The sequence below is a fragment of the Xiphophorus hellerii genome, chromosome 21 (assembly GCF_003331165.1).
Source record: "Xiphophorus hellerii strain 12219 chromosome 21, Xiphophorus_hellerii-4.1, whole genome shotgun sequence".
NCBI lineage: Eukaryota > Metazoa > Chordata > Actinopteri > Cyprinodontiformes > Poeciliidae > Xiphophorus > Xiphophorus hellerii.
Window position 1 is genome coordinate 26,208,943 of NC_045692.1, and position 16,470 is coordinate 26,225,412.

Sequence of the window (16,470 nt, forward strand, 5' to 3'; positions counted from 1 at the left end):
AACCAAGCAGCAGCTGATGGAACATTTTTTATTAAACATCAAAGCTTCATGCATCAGAACCACAGAAACGCAGCAGCAGCTCCCTGCCGTCCAAACGTCGGACTCCCCTCGAACGCAGCATCAGCATCATGAGAGTTTGTCCCTCTGCTTGCTCCGTACTTCGTCTCCTCTTCTATCCAGCAGGAGGCGCCAGAGATTCTCACAACAGAACAAGTTACAACAGACAAGCTCCACCCACTCACTGTGACATCACTGACTTCGCCCCCTTTAACTCAGGCTGAGGGGGCGGAGTCACAGGAGGAGGGAGGAGCCAAACAGGAAACTGTTTCAACCAAAGTAACAAACTAAAAGTCTCTGACATCACTGATCTACTGCTGACATCACAGTGATGTCACACTTCCATGCCGTTGGGTTGGGGCGTCGTGGCGATCCAGAGATTTGATTGGTCGGCGGGGGTCTTGGTCCGAGGACGACTGGAGAGACACAGGATGACATCATCAGTGCTCAGTGACCAATTGCAGAGGTTACAGCAAGATTTTCAAAATAAAACAGGAAGGAGGCAGAAACCAGTGCCAAATCTAGTTTTATTGATTTGATCACTCTGATCAGTGATTGATAAATGTTCCTCACAGATCCAAGATGCTAACTACGGCATCCCACAAGGTTCTGTTTTACACCCCTACTTTTTTATTTACATGTTGCAGCTTGGTGGAGTGGTCAGGATCAGCTGCATATCGTCATGGCGACCCTCGGCCAATCGCTGCTGTCTCCAGCTCATCCAGGACAAAACGAGTTTTAATCATTGAAATAATTCAAAAATTATTAATAACTGTGTCTTTAAAGTCCAGGCTAACACTGACCAGGCTAACATTGACCAGGCTAGCCCTGACCAAGCTAACACTGATCAGGCTGACATTGACCAAGCTAACCCGGACCTAGCTAACCTGTTTGGCTCCCTGCATATTTCAGGTTTGATCTTAAGATTCTTTTACTGGTTTTTAAAAGTCTCAGTGGTCTGATGCCATCTTATCTTGCAGAGCTGCTAATAGCTGATGAACCCCTGAGGTCCTCTGGCACCGGATTGTTCCCAGAGTCAAACTGATCGATCAGAATGATCAGTGATTGATCAGAAGCTCCAGCTGTCCTCCCTCTCCAGCAGCAACTCGCAGTGCAGAGGCGTTCAGTGGTCCAGGTGTGTTGGAGCAGCAATGCATCTAAAGGTGGCTCCCTTAAAGGGACAGGCCACTGCATGTTGACCGTTTGAACTTGAATGGTACTGGAGGAAGTCTGTTTAACAGCCAGAGGCATGCTGGGAGATGTAGTCCTACCTCCTGCTGAGCGTCTGGAAGCAGCAGGTCCCTGAAGCCACCAGGATGAGCAGCAGCAGTGGGATGGTGGGAATCACCACGTACAGCAGCAGCATTCCTGAAACACACAGTGATGTCACTGTGACATCACGGAAGGGCAGAGGCCACAAGTGATCGTACCTGAAGATCCTGCCACAGCCACCTGAGGGGGGAAGCTGCCACCACCGTCCGCCTGGGTCACCACGCCTCCGCCTGCAGTCACAGCTGAGGGCAAAGAGTAGCCCAGGTTAGACAGCTACAGATAGCCCCGCCCCCTCACCTGGCTGGTCTCACCTGGCTGATACTTGCAGATGAAGTTGTGCTTCATGTTGCAGCGGTCGTCATTCCATTGGTGGAGATAAGCCCCGCCCAGCCCAGGGGGCGCGCTGGGCTGGTGGTACATGACGACGCAGGCCTCGCCGCCGCACGACGGCTCGTCCAGGTACCAGTTCCTGGAACGTGGGCACCATGGTTACCATGGTTACCATGGCACAGTTACGGGACTAGCATTATGGAAACCACCCAGGTAGGAGTCAAAGGTCTCACCTGAAGGTGGCCACGCTGCCATCGGTCCACTGGTACAGGTCAGGGCACGGGGTCGAGGTGTGGTTGGCTCCGCCCCCCCGAGTCAGGCCGATCCAGAAATCCCCGTCAGAAATCCCGCCTCCACCTTTGGCTCCGCCCACTGCTCCTGAACGCAGCGCCTGGAGGAGGGACAGATCAGTTGACTTTATTTCCAAAGCTTCGTTCTGAAAGCAGCGTCTCACCTGCAGCAGGTGCTCCACGTCGCTCTGCTCTGATTGGCTCTCCACGCTCAGGAGCGCCCCCCCGTCCATGAGGCAGGCCTGCTTCGCCTCGCCGAACGCCACGCGGCTCGACACGTCGTGGAAATACGCCATCTTGTAGCAGGGACGCTCGGCTCCTCCCACACACACCGTCTGACCTGCAGACACAAGCCCCGCCCACAAAGCGGCCAGTCAGAGCCGCAGGTGGAGAGCAGGCTGCAACCCCAACCCGAACCGATGGGCCTCATGGGGCCCAAAGCTCGTCCTAATGTGGCAGATAGTCGTGTTTAGGGTCAGGGGTCAGACTCTGTTTCTCAGTTCTGACCCCTGACCTTACAGTGAACTCTGAGGACCGGAGCTGAGAAACATGGAGTCAAAATCTCAGTTTAGAAACAAACTCAGAGTTAAGAGAGAAACGCTGAGTTTCTTTCTACACTCTGAGTTCAGGTTGAGAACAGAATAGTGATGGAGAGTCTTCAGTGTGTGTCAGTGTGTGTCAGTGTGTATCAGTGTGTCTCAGTGTGTCTCAGTGTGTCAGTGTGTCTCAGTGTGTATCAGTGTGTGTCAGTGTGTCTCAGTGTGTATCAGTGTGTGTCAGTGTGTCTCAGTGTGTCAGTGTGTGTCAGTGTGTATCAGTGTGTCAGTGTGTGTCAGTGTGTGTCAGTGTGTGTCTCCTCTTCCTCTCTCGCTGATTAGCTCCAGTTGCCTCATCATCATTTTCTCTCCAGCAGCTCTGGGTTTCAGAACCGGGCCGGAACCAGAAACCGTGCTGGGACTTGCTGAGTCTGCGGATCGTCCTGCGGCTCTGATTTTCGTCCAGAGCCGGTTCTGATTGGACGGAACCAGCTGCTTGCTGAGGTTCTGTCAGAGTAGATCGGTTCTGAAGGTTCTGGACCAGCTGGACTCAGGATGATCCAGAACCTGGAGGGATCACCTCCACTGAGCGGTTCTGGCCTGCAGGGTCGGAAGGTCGGTAAGTAACTCACCGCTCACCACTCGCGCCGCGCTGACCCCTGACCCTGCCGTTGCCATGGCGACGCCCAGCACCAGCAGCAGCATGTTTTCCTTAGCTGGGGCGCGTTTTTCAGAATAAAAGCCCGCGGCTCGGCGTCCTGCTCCGCGCGGCTCCTCTCCGCTCTGAGCCGAGCTGAGGAAGAGGATGAAGAGGAGCTGAGGCTCTGCGGCGTCTCCTCCTCCCGCATCGATCTGAGCCTCAGCTGGCCGCCCCTTCCCACCTCCCCCTGCTGTTTGCTGATTGGCTGCTGCAGCTGATCGATCGCGGAGCGGCTCCTCTGATGTCTGCAGCAACACTTCCTGAGCAGCGATCGATCCGCCGCGCACGCGCACGCTTAAAGTAATTAAAGGAAACCTGAGAGGAAGAGGAGGAGGATGAAGCTCCAGGTTGCAGAACCATCAGGTCCAGTCGGGTTGTGGGTAACTCTGAAACTTCTCTGGTTCAGATGACCCGGTCCAGTCCGTCTACGTCCAGACCGGCTCCCAGCTCTCTGATTGGTCCAGGGCCAGTGTTTGGGGCGGGGCCTGATGAACACATGAAGCCATCAGCTCTTTGTTTGACCCTCACACATCGGGGGTTCACTTTATTTTCAGTTGAGACGAATAACTTTAATAATTTGCGCAAAATTGAAAAGAGAAATTCGTGAGAACAGAAGCTGAATAAAATTTGTTTTCAAAACCTGAAGACTAAAATAAAAGAGCAAAGAATGTGTTTTTTTCTTCTGAATCCAGGAATCATGAGCAGAAGTTACATTTACAGAGTCCAGATGATTTCTGGCTCCACTGGAGGACGGCTGCAGCTGGACCGGTACCGGTACCGGTACCTGCTTTAAGTTCTGCTCAGAGCTCCAGGATGATCAGTCTGGATGAATCTAAACACCAATAAACCAGCAGATCAATCTGATCTCTGATCAATGGCTCCATGTTCTCCATCAGAGCCAAAGCTCCTCAGGTAGCGGCTCACCTTGATGCAGCTACTGATATACCTGGGATTGTCTCCACACCTGATCACCTGATCAATAATCAAACTGTTTGATCAGCCCTGGTTTCTCTCTAGTGAGAATAAATAGATGCATTCAGACGATGAGTTTCATCTTTATGAGACACAAACTGAGCAACATGATTATTTACATTGAGGTTTTCACATCCTTTATTTCTATTTTCTTTATTCTGTGTGTGTGTGTGTGTGTGTGTGTGTTAGGTTGTCTGAGGATAACTGTGGTTCAGTTTCATGGTTTAAACACTAAAATATTAAAATCATAAATCAGTGTTTTGTTGGTCTAATAACTGATAGTCGTCAGGTTTCAGAGGGTTTATGAGTTATAGTTTGTGTTACTGACAAACATTTTCACTTCAGGTTAATTTTTATATGCCAACTTGTGCGTAAAATATGGTGCCACACATTTTTTGTGTGTGTTTTATGCATGAGGCCCCAGGTGTTCAGCTGCAGGTGACCACATGTCAGGTAGTTTGATGCTTTTTAAACGGTCATTTATTGACCATCCAGCTGCTCATAGAATCTTGTTATGAATTGGAGGTTATGTTATTCCTCTTATGTTGGATAGTTTATTGTGGCCAGTAAAGCAGAAGACCTTTGCTTTGTTGTTCTTTGTTTGTAAGAAATACTGCCACCTGCAGGTGGGAGTTAAACCAAATAAGTTTCACCATTTCTGTAGAAAATAAACTGCTAGAATCTGTTGGAATGAATCACCAACCAGCTGACATGCTAACTAGCATGTAGCCCGTGCTAGTTAGCATGGACGACAAATCTCAGACAAAAGAAAAGTTTTGTTTTGTGCCTCTGGTAAGGCCCAGTGAATTGGAGCGTCAACCAGCTAAATGTTTAGTGAATATGCTAATTTATCTGCCAGTAACCACAGGTGGACTACCAAAATAAAATCAAATCCAAAATAACTTCTTTATAAGCTCTGGCTAATGTCACCTCTTTCCTGAGCTAGCTAAATGTTTAGCTTGCAGCTAACTCATTAAGTGACTCATAAACATTTATTATGCAAATATTTATGCAGTTAAATTAGCTGCAAACTAAATATTTAGTTTGAAACAATGACATTTATAAATTAATGTATCACCTGGTGAAAATGACTCAAAAATTCATCCCAAAATATTGCTGTTAATTTTTGACAGTGTATCTTTAGAAAGGGTTCATCAGAACCGCTTCAGGCAGAGACCGACTGGACATCATTACACACAAACACACACACACACACACACACAGTTTGTGGGGACTTTCCATTGACTTCAATTCATTTCTGCAGCCGAACCTCAATCCCCCCCTTTCATCTGAACCCTGAACCCAAAACAGTTTCCCCTCATGGGACCAAGGAAATGTCCCCACAACGTGTCAGGAAAATGGTTCCCACAATGCATCATGGCGCCCCCCGCCCAGCCTTCGGGTCGGGTCGATAATGGAAATTGATCGAGTCTCGACGTCCAATCAGACGGCGGCTGCTCTGACTGCCTGATGGCTCATTAACCTGCTGACTGAGGGGGCGGGGCCAGAGCGGTCTTGAAGGAGCGCGGCTCCACTGGACAGAAACATCAGAACCTCAGCTGGAACCAAGTTCTGCTGTAGAGACCGGGTCTCAGGAGCAGAACCAGAACCAGGGAGAACGGAGGCTGACTCAGAGTGTGCTGCCCCCTGCTGGTCCATGAGAGGAACAGCAGGGTTCTGGTCAGACCCACTGAGTCTGACCAGATACACGGTCAGAACCAGCAGGTTCTAGTAGATCTGACAGCTGGATCAGAACCTGGAGCGGTTCTGAAGGACAGAGACGGCGGCGAGACGTTCAGAACATTTTATTAGAGATTAAAAGCAGCAAAGATCAGAACGTTCCTTCAGTAAAAACTACAGATAAAAACCAGAACCGGAACCAGAACCCGGTCCCACTGGTCCGTCAGCCCTCCAGCTGCCACTGCTGCGCCTCGGCGCCGTCGCAGATTGCCATGGCAACGTAGCCCTTTGGTCCAGCTGGATGGGAAACGGCGAGACACTGACCCACAGAGACCTGGTAGAGCCGGTTGGCCTTCTGGAGAAAGAGAGCCAGGTCAGAACCGGGTCAGAGCCGGGTCAGAACTGCCACCATCATCAGAACCTCACCCCCAGGCTCCACTGCTGCGACCCCCCCGAGCCGTGGCACTTCATGAGCCGCGGGGGGTCAGAGGTCCTGACCTCTGACACGTCCAGGCACAGCAGGCCGGCCAGAACCAGCTGCCCATCCTCGTCGTACGACCAGTCCTGCAGAGGTCACAGGGTCAAGGAGCGCGCTCAGAAGTCACGGGGTCGGATCGCACCGAGATGCTGCCCTCACCTGCTCTGGGTCTCCGTGGTTACACGGCCTCAGGACGACGGCGCCGCCCTTCTGGCTGACCCGCCCCTGCGCCACCAGGCAGCGTCCGGTTGCTAGGTTACGCAGCTGAAAGACACACAAGAGAGGGTGAGAGCCTGCAGCGGGGTCGGAGGTCGCGGGGCGTGCTGCGTTCAGGTACCCGGCCGCGCTGCAGGACCTTGGGCCGCCTCAGGCCTTTGTTGACGAACGGAGGCGGCTGCTTGTTGCCGTTGGCGACTGCCCGCATCTCGGGGTAGACGGCGTCCAGGTACCAGCGGAACGAGCGGCACTGCAGCCGCTTCCTCAACGCCACGCGCTCGCTGATGTCACCGTAACCACGGTTACGCAGCTCGGGACGCAGCGACAGGTACTGCTCCTGAAGGGACCACAGGAAGCGAGGTCAGAGACAGGAAGTGAGGACAGACAGGAAGTGAGGACAGGAACCTTGAACTCATCCATCCAGACGTGCGCCAGCCGCAAGGAATTGTGGGCCATGGTGTCCTGTCCTCCAGGTGAGCCATAGGGCCGCCTCTTCCTGAAGATGTGTCCCACCCTGGAGCACGGGACGATGAGCAGCTGGCCGCCGCACATCCAGATCTGAAAGCACAGCGCCGTCAGCGCCGCCGGCGCCGCCTTCAATGACACTCTGTGAAACTCGGCGCTCACCCTGAAGGAGATCTCCAGGTTCTCTCCTCCCCAGATGTCCATGCCGCCGTCGTACTGTCCCAGCTCGAAGAAGTACTTCCTGTCCATGGCGAACAATCCCCCCGCCATGGTGGGAGACCTGGGGGCAGGGGGAGAGGTCAGGGGTCACAGACACCAGAAGGTCACCTGGCACCCCGTGTTCCGGGTTACCTGAAGGGTCCGGCGGCGCCGTCGGGCCCGCCGAGCTCGGCCGGCGGCACAGGGTCCCACTTGAAGTGCAGCCCCCAGTTGAAGCCGCCGCGGACGATGGGGGAGGCGAAGTACGCCAGCGTGTCGGCCGAGACGATGTCGATGACGGGGCAGACCACGGTGCGGCGGTCCGCCTGCACCGGCGCCAGCAGCGGCTGCAGCCACGCCTCGTTCACCTCGCAGTGGCTGTCCAGGAACACCAGAACCTCACCTGGAGCACGGAGGGGCGGGGCTTAGCGTGGCTCCAACCCGTCGGTACCTAAAGGGGGCGGGGCTGGGCTTACCTGTGGCGTGGGCAGCTCCAATCATGCGTCCCCGGATCAGCCCCTCCCTCTGCCGGTTCCGGACCAATCGGACCTTGTCCTGCAGCTCCGTCCTCAGGTAGCGGTCCAGCTCGTCCTTCAGCTCCTCTGTGGCAGAACACAGGCAGCCTTAGCGGGTGCGAACCGGGCCGGAGCCGGGCCGGAACCGGGCGGCGGGTACCCAGCTCGCTGTGGTCGTCCACCAGGATGACCTCGTGCAGCAGGTGGGCGGGGCTTCGGTCCAGAACGCTGTGGACGGTTCTGAGCAGAGCGGACGGCGCCTCGTTGAAGAAGCAGATCACTACGCTGGCGGCCGGCAGCGCCGCCGGGTACGCCTTCTGACGGCACCTGGGAACGGGTCGGAACCGGGTCAGAACCGGGACCGGTAGGAAACGGGTCAGATCAGAACCGGAACCTACCGCGGGTCGCGGGTGTCGGGCAGCGGACGGTGGAAGCCCAGCCGGTTGGAGATCAGGACGTTGAAGGCGTGGCGCTGGTAGCCGGCGTCTCGGACCTCCTGGTCCGCCTCGTTAAAGATCATCCCTGCAGAACCAGAACCTCTCAGAACCCGGACACACCCCACGTTCCTCCGGCGCCTGAACATATCACGGACACCCACCCATCTCCGGGGACAGCTCCGCCCCCTTGTGGTCAGACCCGGCTGCGATCGGCCGGCCGCGGTGCGGCGCGGGGTTCCTGCTAGGCTCCGCCCCCAGGAAGAAGTAGAGGTAGAGGAGGACGGACCATGTTGCCGAGGTAATGAGGCAGCCATAGCAGAAGTACCGCAGCGTGACACTGGGCATGGTGGGCGAGCGAGCATCGCCTCACATCACCTGCTGGGAGAGAGAGAGAGAGCTGATCTGGCTAAAGTTAGCGCACCCCGACCTCTGGGCTAAAGTTAGCGCACCCCGACCTCTGGGCTAAAGTTAGCGCACCCCGACCTCTGGGCTAAAGTTAGCACACCCCGACCTCTGGGCTAAAGTTAGCGCACCCCGACCTCTGGGCTAAAGTTAGCACACCCCGACCTCTGGGCTAAAGTTAGCACACCCCGACCTCTGGGCTAAAGTTAGCGCACCCCGACCTCTGGGCTAAAGTTAGCGCACCCCGACCTCTGGGCTAAAGTTAGCGCACCCCGACCTCTGGGCTAAAGTTAGCGCACCCCGACCTCTGGGCTGAAGTTAGCACACCCCGACCTCTGGGCTGAAGTTAGCGCACCGACCTCTGGGCTAAAGTTAGCCGACCTCTGGGCTGAAGTTAGCGCACCCCGACCTCTGGGCTAAAGTTAGCCGACCTCTGGGCTGAAGTTAGCACACCCCGACCTCTGGGCTGAAGTTAGCGTACCCCGACCTCTGGGCTAAAGTTAGCGCACCCCGACCTCTGGGCTAAAGTTAGCCGACCTCTGGGCTGAAGTTAGCGCACCCCGACCTCTGGGCTAAAGTTAGCCGACCTCTGGGCTGAAGTTAGCGCACCCCGACCTCTGGGCTAAAGTTAGCGCACCCCGACCTCTGGGCTAAAGTTAGCGCACCCCGACCTCTGGGCTGAAGTTAGCACACCCCGACCTCTGGGCTGAAGTTAGCGCACCGACCTCTGGGCTAAAGTTAGCCGACCTCTGGGCTGAAGTTAGCGCACCCCGACCTCTGGGCTAAAGTTAGCCGACCTCTGGGCTGAAGTTAGCACACCCCGACCTCTGGGCTGAAGTTAGCGTACCCCGACCTCTGGGCTAAAGTTAGCGCACCCCGACCTCTGGGCTAAAGTTAGCCGACCTCTGGGCTGAAGTTAGCGCACCCCGACCTCTGGGCTAAAGTTAGCCGACCTCTGGGCTGAAGTTAGCGCACCCCGACCTCTGGGCTGAAGTTAGCGCACCCCGACCTCTGGGCTAAAGTTAGCGCACCCTGGTTAAGCTCTAGCTGAAGGCAGCAGGAGACCTCATGTAAAGGAGTTAATGTTTATCACAGAACCCTGAACGCATCACGCGCTCAGATCGTTAAATAGTTAATGATCTGAGAGATCACAAGATGTTAATGTCAGTTTATTTATATGTTATATAATATATTCATTTAGAAACAGCTGCTAAGTGCTGCGCTGTATTCTTAATCCGAACTGAGTGTGAAATAAAGGAACGGTTCAGAGCAAAGGAACTGTTAGCATGAGTGAATCAGTCTGAGGTAATTAAGGAACTGTTCATTACTTTAACTGAATCAGTCCTAGGTTAAATGAACTGTTCATTTAACCTAGTTCAGGTGTGAATCTAATCAAGCTGCAGCCCAGGAGTTTAGGTCAGTCAGCTCACCTGTATCTCACCTGTAGGAAACTGTGACGTCACCTGGCTTCAGCGGAGCTGCTGTAACTCAACAGTCTGAAAGCCGAACCAAACAGAACCTGCCGGTTCTGACCCGGCTCCAGGTGTTGAACGAAGTTCTACTGGAGGGTTCCTGTAGTTGTTGGGTTTAAACCGGGATGTTCTGGTTCGGTTCGTTCAAACGAACAGCAGAAAACAACACAGCCAGTTAACGGAACCGAACCTCGTGTTAAACCCAGGTTATCCTGGATCAGAGCGGCCTAAAGGAAAGTTTAAAGCCTTTTCAGTTCCGATTATTAAAAGTTCTGATCCGGCCGGGAAAGAACTGTTCTGGGTTCGGTTCTGACCCCCAGTCCGATAATGGAACTCAGTGGGTTAGCGGCTGTTAGCTGCTCTCAGATAAAGCAGCCAAACACATTGGTCCAGTTCAATCATCGGACGGTACCTGCTCTGGGTCCGCGGACCGTCTGCTGCTCACTCGGCGGCACTCCGGCAGAAACCCCGGCCTGCAAACCGACAACCCGAACCCCGCTGCAGAACCAGCGGGACCACGTGACCCAACAGACGCCCCTTCAAAATAAGACGGAAAACACGACAGTAGACCTTCACAATAAAAGCCCCAAATGACCCAAGGAAAATAACGATGTCTAATAGGGAGGAAAAATAATGATAAATGTGAAGGATGTGGAGAGAAAGAAAATGTAGAAGATGTATTGATGAATTAATTGTAAAACATGAACCTGAAAGGGAGAAACTGAGCAGAATCAGAGAAATGAAGGAAACATAGTGGATATTTACATGTTAAGGAAAGCATTGTTTATTTATTTGCAGAATACAAAATTAAAAAATAGAATTTAATAGATGTAATGTTGCTACACACTCCTGTACAGTAGGTGGCGGTATGCACCTTAAACTTGGTTGCGATCCACCATTATAGAAGATTTTTATTTTTTATTTTTAACAAAACATTTATTTGTACAATAATTTAACGAAACACTGTTAAATGCATACTCAGGACATAATAAATGAATATTTGTTATATTGTAAACCCTCCGCCGAAGCTAACTCCAACCTCAGCTCCACAGAGCCACGGCTTCAAGCTCCGGTCCAGCCAGAAGAAGAAGAATGTGGGTCGGCTCGGCTTCCTGGATGAGACCGGTGGTTCTGATAAGTTCTAGAAGTGGTATGGGTCCACTCGAAAAGGAAATATCAGCGACGGCTCACGTGACTCACCGTAAGCGCCATGCAGGGGAGATACCAAGATGGCGGACTGACAAGCTGCGTCTCCCAGAGCTCCGCATAAGACCAACTTTCCGACTGAGTGACGTTGTGTATTTCCACCCGAAAGTTCATGAAGGATTCCTAGAAGCTTACAAAGAATACAAAATCCCGAACACCTGCAGTCTGAAAGCAACAACAGCTGCAGAGACCGACGGAGGGTGACTACCTGAATCTCAAATATCCTCAACTCCGAGGAAACAACCGACCGGTAAGAACAGCAAACTGGAACCGTAAAAGATAAATTCCTTCACAAAGTAACATACCCTTTCATTTCTTAAGGAAGTAGAGCTATTTAAATGAGATAAACAAAACCTGAAAGTGATTCTAGTTTCTCTCGATGGCCAACCTGTTGAAACTGTGACTAATTTTAAATACCTGGGGTCATTCCTGGACAGTCAGCTCAAAACACTGAAAACACTGGCTATATTTTCAAGAACTGTTCTCAGAGACCCTATCTTTTAAGAAGACCCAGTGATCTTGGGGTTATCCAACTAGAGGTTGTGTACAAGACAATGCTGAGTGTTTTAACTTTTCATCTCCTCAGCTGGTTTGTTCACATGAGCTGCAGACTAACAGACAAACTTTTAAGAACAATTTCAATGGCAGGTATAACAGCAGGTAAATAATGATGAAACCAAAAACAACTCTGTCTCAACTGTTTGCTGAAAGAACATGGAAGACGGCAAGAAATATTTTAGTAGAGAGCCTCCATCCCCTTTATTCATCAGATTGAACCTCTGAGCTCATGAAGGCGTTATTGTTTTCCTCTGGTAACTAAGAACATTGATTACAAGTTATTTATTGATAGTACAATAATTATTCTTAACCAAATTAAATAACATTTACCTGTAGTATGCTAAGTGTACTACTCAATGCACAAATTGTTGATATTGTTCAAGGATTCAAGAATTTTTTTATTGTCATACCACCTTGATAGTTTGTAGTACTAAATTTGTACTCAGGTCCCAGATCAAGAAATGTACTACAGTAAAGGCAGCTCCCCACAGTCCTCTGTGCAGCCTTGACCAGCCTCTGCAGAGCCGTCCTCTCAGCAGCAGTGCAGCTGCTGCGCCACATGGTGATGCATACAGAGAAAGCTCTCCACCACACAGCAATAGAAGCTCGTCAGGATTGAGTTCCCAAGTCCAGCTCCGCAGCTTCCTGAGGAAGTAGAGATGCTGGTGGACCTTCCTGACCAGACAGGAGGTGTTGGTACTCCAGGTGAGGTCACTGGATATGTGAACACCCAGGTACCTGCAGCTGGAGACCACAGCTGCTCCTCCGATGTACAGGGGCTGAAGGGGATCCTTGTCTCTTCTGAAATCCACCACCATCTCCTTGCTCTTCCTCACGTTGATGCAGAGGTTATTGTCTCTGCACCAGGTGTTCCACCTCCTCTCTGTATTTGGACTCATCACTGTTCATGATGCGTCCCACTACTGCTGTGTTGTCAACAAACTTCACTATATGACAGCCGGAGTGCCTTGCCGAGCAGTCATACGTCAGCAGAGTGAAGAGGAGGAGGCTCAGCACGCAGCCCTGTGGCGAGCCAGACCTGAGGGGGATGGAGGTGTTGTGGATCCTGACAGTCTGAGGTCTGATGGTCAGGAAGTCCAGAATCCATTTCCCCAGTGTGGGACTCAGTCCAGGAGAGGAGAGTTTCTGCACCAGGGTCTGTGGGATGAAGGTGTTGAAGGCTGAGGAGAAATCCAGGAAGAGCAGACGGATGTAAGAGTTCCTGCTCTTCAGGTGGGTGAGGGCTGTGTTGATCATCGATGAAATGGCAGTGGATCGGTTCTTCCTATAGGCATATTGATGGGGGTCTACAGTGACGTTAATGGAGTCCTTGATGTGGTTCATGACTAGCCTCTCGAAGCTCTTCATGACTACCGATGTTAAGGCTATAGGCCGGTAGTCGTTCAGCCTCTTCACTGTGGAGCACTTGGGGACAGGGACGATAGTGGCGGTCTTTAAGCAGGGGGGCACAGATGACAGTGACAGTGAGGCGTTGAAGATGTCCGCCAACACCTCAGACAGCTGATGTGCTCAGTCCCTCAGTACTCAACCTGGGATGTTGTCGAGGCCTGCAGCCTGACGGGGGTCGATTTCCTGGAGGGACGTCTTCACATCTGCTGTGGTCACACAGAGAGACGTGTCACCAGGTGGTGGCATTACTCTGGTGCTGAGGGAGATGTTAGGATCCTCAGAACGGGCATTCTATTGTGATTCTATGAATGAGTTTTATTTTATCGTTTTAGAGACGAAGGAAAATTTCCACCTTGATTTAAATAGATTCATCTTATGTTTTCCTGTACATAAGACTCGACCAATAAAAAGTCTATCAGAATAACAAACATGGCAAAATAAAAGCAAAAATGTGAATTTTAGCTTGTCTGTTAAACAACCCTGGTTGTAACAACCAGATTTGTTACTCTTCTGTGAACCTAATTAATTTGTTTGTTATTGACTTTTGCTCAATTAAGTTTCTTATGTATACATTGCAAATGGTATTTTACAATTTATTTTGTTCCCCCTATAACAGATGGAGATATATAGATATTATTTATAATGTATAAATATCTTGTTTGTCATTTAATTAACTCTATATCATTAAGAAAATAAAAAGTTGCGTTTTATTAGAGAATTTATTTTTAACAGTGCCAGTAATGCCAGAATTAATAGTAAAGACTTTGTGGTATTCTGATTAGTAATGTAATTATATTAGTTGTGTTACCACCCCACGCCAGTAGAGGCAGTATGAGGCCCAAAAAGATGCCACTAAGGAGCAGATTTAGAAGTTCACAGAAAGCTACAGAATCTGTTAAAAACTGTGAGCTGCACTGAAGTAAATAAAAGAAAAAAGTTCAAATACATGCTGAGAGTGAAAATCCTTCCTAAAGGTGAAAATATATCACAGATTTCAAAAGAAAATAAAAACAGGAGACCGTGGATAATATAGGAAATAGCGCCCCCTTTACTTCTGGAGTGCAATGGTCCCATTTCCAAATAAGGTCTGAGACTGACAGAGGTCCGTCTCGCCCTTCCTGTTTGCTGCTTCCAGGTGGACTTGGTATTATTCTGAGCTCCATACGTTCAGCCTTCAACTAGGAGGCGCCATCGAGACCCAGTCTGGAAAGTAAAGGATTCAGTGGTGTGCAAAGAACAAGGTCTGCGTTTGGTCAGGATTTTATTAAGACTGTCTGATCTGCTGTCCAATCCCAGTGATGGACAGCAAGGTGATCAAAGCTTCATCTTCTGAGACTACAGATTATTCTCTGTTTACTGCATCCTCCTATTACAGGGTTAAAAAAAATCAGTGTGTAGGAAACAGTTTTTCCTTTTAATACTGAGTTATATCTCTAAGCTTGTCATAGTAAAACTCTTATGTGCGCTCCTGGGGTTGTTTCTGTTTTCGCTCAAATGAAAAAGGAGCAGATTTAAGTTTAGTGAAGGCTGTGGATGAAGGCAGGTTGATTCCTCCATGTCATAATGTGAAGGGGATTCTTAGACTTCCCAGGTTCTTGCCTTTAGTTCATTCTGTCTTAAGAAAACTTTCAATATTAAGGTTTGTGTGTTTAAAACTTATCTTTTCTGTTTTCATTTTTATGTCTTTAAAATCTAATCTCAAGACTTCTGGGTGAGCAAGCAAGATGGCGACAGCTTAACCAGGTGGCTCCCCGATATATTTTTAAAAAAATCACAGGTTTGACGCAAGTGTGGGATATAAAATAAACTTAAAAGTGAGTCGAAATGCTCAAGTCTAAATCAGAGAGCACTTTGCAGTCTCGACAGTCAATGTTAAGAGAGGAAGAAACGAACGAAGAAGATATGGCTAACCTCTCGGGCTCGGAAGCATCATTAGCAGCTAACGGTTTAGCTAACGAGACAGCTAACCTACAAACTATTCTCGAAGAGCTAAGAGAATCACGTCGAGAAAATGGTGAGGGCTTCCGAGAGGTTAAAGAGGAGATAAAGAATGTAAACAGAAGACTGGGCGAGGCAGAAACGCGCATCTTGGAAGCGGAGAACAGGAGCTAGAGGTAGCTCTGAAGCTAAGTCAAGTGCAGGACGAGTTCGAGGCCAAGCTGGTGGAGATCGAGGGGAGATCGAGACGGGAAAACTTGAGGCTCCACGGCATTGTGGAGGGCTCCAAGGATAGCTCACCATCTTTCCCAGCTTTCATAGAGAATCTACTCAGACAGCAACTTTACATTCTGACATCACTCAACCTGAGCATTGAGAGAGCCCACCGATCTCTGGGACCCAGAGCTCCACCTGAAGCCCCCCCACGTTCAATAATATTTAAGTTCGCCACATCCAAGGTCAAAGACGAAATATTAAAACGAGCCTCACAAAAGAAAGGCTTCATGCTGGCAGGGAAAAAAGTCATAGTGGATCACGATTATGCTCCAGACGTGTTAAAACGGCGATGTGAGTACCATGAAGTGAAGCGGGTCCTCAGAGAAAAGAAGATTAAATTCCAAACCCCGTTCCCGGCCAGGTTGAGAGTATCCTACGAGAACAACACATGTGTCTACAACTCTGCCGCTGAAGCAACAAAAGACATGGTGAATCGAGGCTTTAAATCACCGTCATCCAGCCAAATACGACGTGGGTCGACAAGGTCAAGAGCACGATGTGGACCAAGTCGGGAAAGAATGACAAGGATCATCTACGAATGGAGCGCGGAGGAATATAAGAAGAAACTGGATGGGTTTAGAAGAGAACAAGCACAACCGTAGGAGCGGATTGGTCAGGCATATCCCGGTCTTTTTTTGTTTTTATTAATAATGCTTCTTCCCTTTTGATGTTATTTGGAGTCGGGGACCGCACCACCTAGAAAATGGGACGCTATAAACGGTAACGCCACCAGAGGGCCCTTCGCTGGTTTTCCCTCAAAATCGCTCACAAACTATAACACACAGGTGTCAAAGTCCAGTCCTCCAGTCGCTGTCCTGCAGTTTTTAGATGTGCCACAGGTACAAAACACTGGAATGAAACGGCTTAATGACCTCCTCCTTGTGTAGACCAGTTCTCCCAGCCTCGCTAATGACCTCATTATTCTATTCAGGTGGTGCAGCAGAGGCACATCTAGAAGTTGCAGGACACTGGCACTTGAGGACTGGAGTTTGACACCCCTGCGTATAACACCATTAAGGTCGTTAATAAGACCAGGGGAAAGGAAGTCTTTAAATGGACATG

General features: G+C 50.4%; 2 protein-coding genes across 8 annotated transcripts; both read right to left on the reverse strand.

Moving 5' to 3' along the window:
• Positions 1-14: 14 nt before the first annotated feature.
• Positions 15-3,277, reverse strand: chodl (chondrolectin). The gene is made up of 7 exons (XM_032551503.1): positions 3,118-3,277; positions 2,114-2,289; positions 1,893-2,050; positions 1,641-1,798; positions 1,488-1,571; positions 1,329-1,425; positions 15-473 (listed from the first exon to the last, which is right to left on the reverse strand). The coding sequence occupies exons 1-7, from the start codon at positions 3,188-3,190 to the stop codon at positions 392-394; spliced, it is 828 nt and encodes a 275-aa protein (XP_032407394.1). The 5' UTR covers positions 3,191-3,277; the 3' UTR covers positions 15-391.
• Positions 3,278-5,945: 2,668 nt separating this feature from the next.
• On the reverse strand, positions 5,946-10,572 carry galnt11 (UDP-N-acetyl-alpha-D-galactosamine:polypeptide N-acetylgalactosaminyltransferase 11 (GalNAc-T11)). Of its 7 annotated transcripts, none has more exons than XM_032551511.1 (12): positions 10,433-10,572; positions 8,308-8,524; positions 8,108-8,231; positions 7,870-8,036; positions 7,671-7,796; positions 7,348-7,597; positions 7,159-7,276; positions 6,937-7,089; positions 6,653-6,868; positions 6,475-6,579; positions 6,264-6,401; positions 5,946-6,189 (listed from the first exon to the last, which is right to left on the reverse strand). In XM_032551511.1, the coding sequence occupies exons 2-12, from the start codon at positions 8,489-8,491 to the stop codon at positions 6,061-6,063; spliced, it is 1,710 nt and encodes a 569-aa protein (XP_032407402.1). In that variant the 5' UTR covers positions 8,492-8,524; positions 10,433-10,572; the 3' UTR covers positions 5,946-6,060. The 7 variants fall into 7 exon arrangements, with proteins under 7 accessions (XP_032407402.1, XP_032407395.1, XP_032407401.1 ...); XM_032551504.1 differs by having other exon boundaries at positions 5,946-6,192; positions 10,433-10,571; XM_032551510.1 differs by having other exon boundaries at positions 5,946-6,192; positions 8,308-8,521; positions 10,433-10,555.
• Between the last annotated feature and the right edge of the window lie 5,898 nt (positions 10,573-16,470).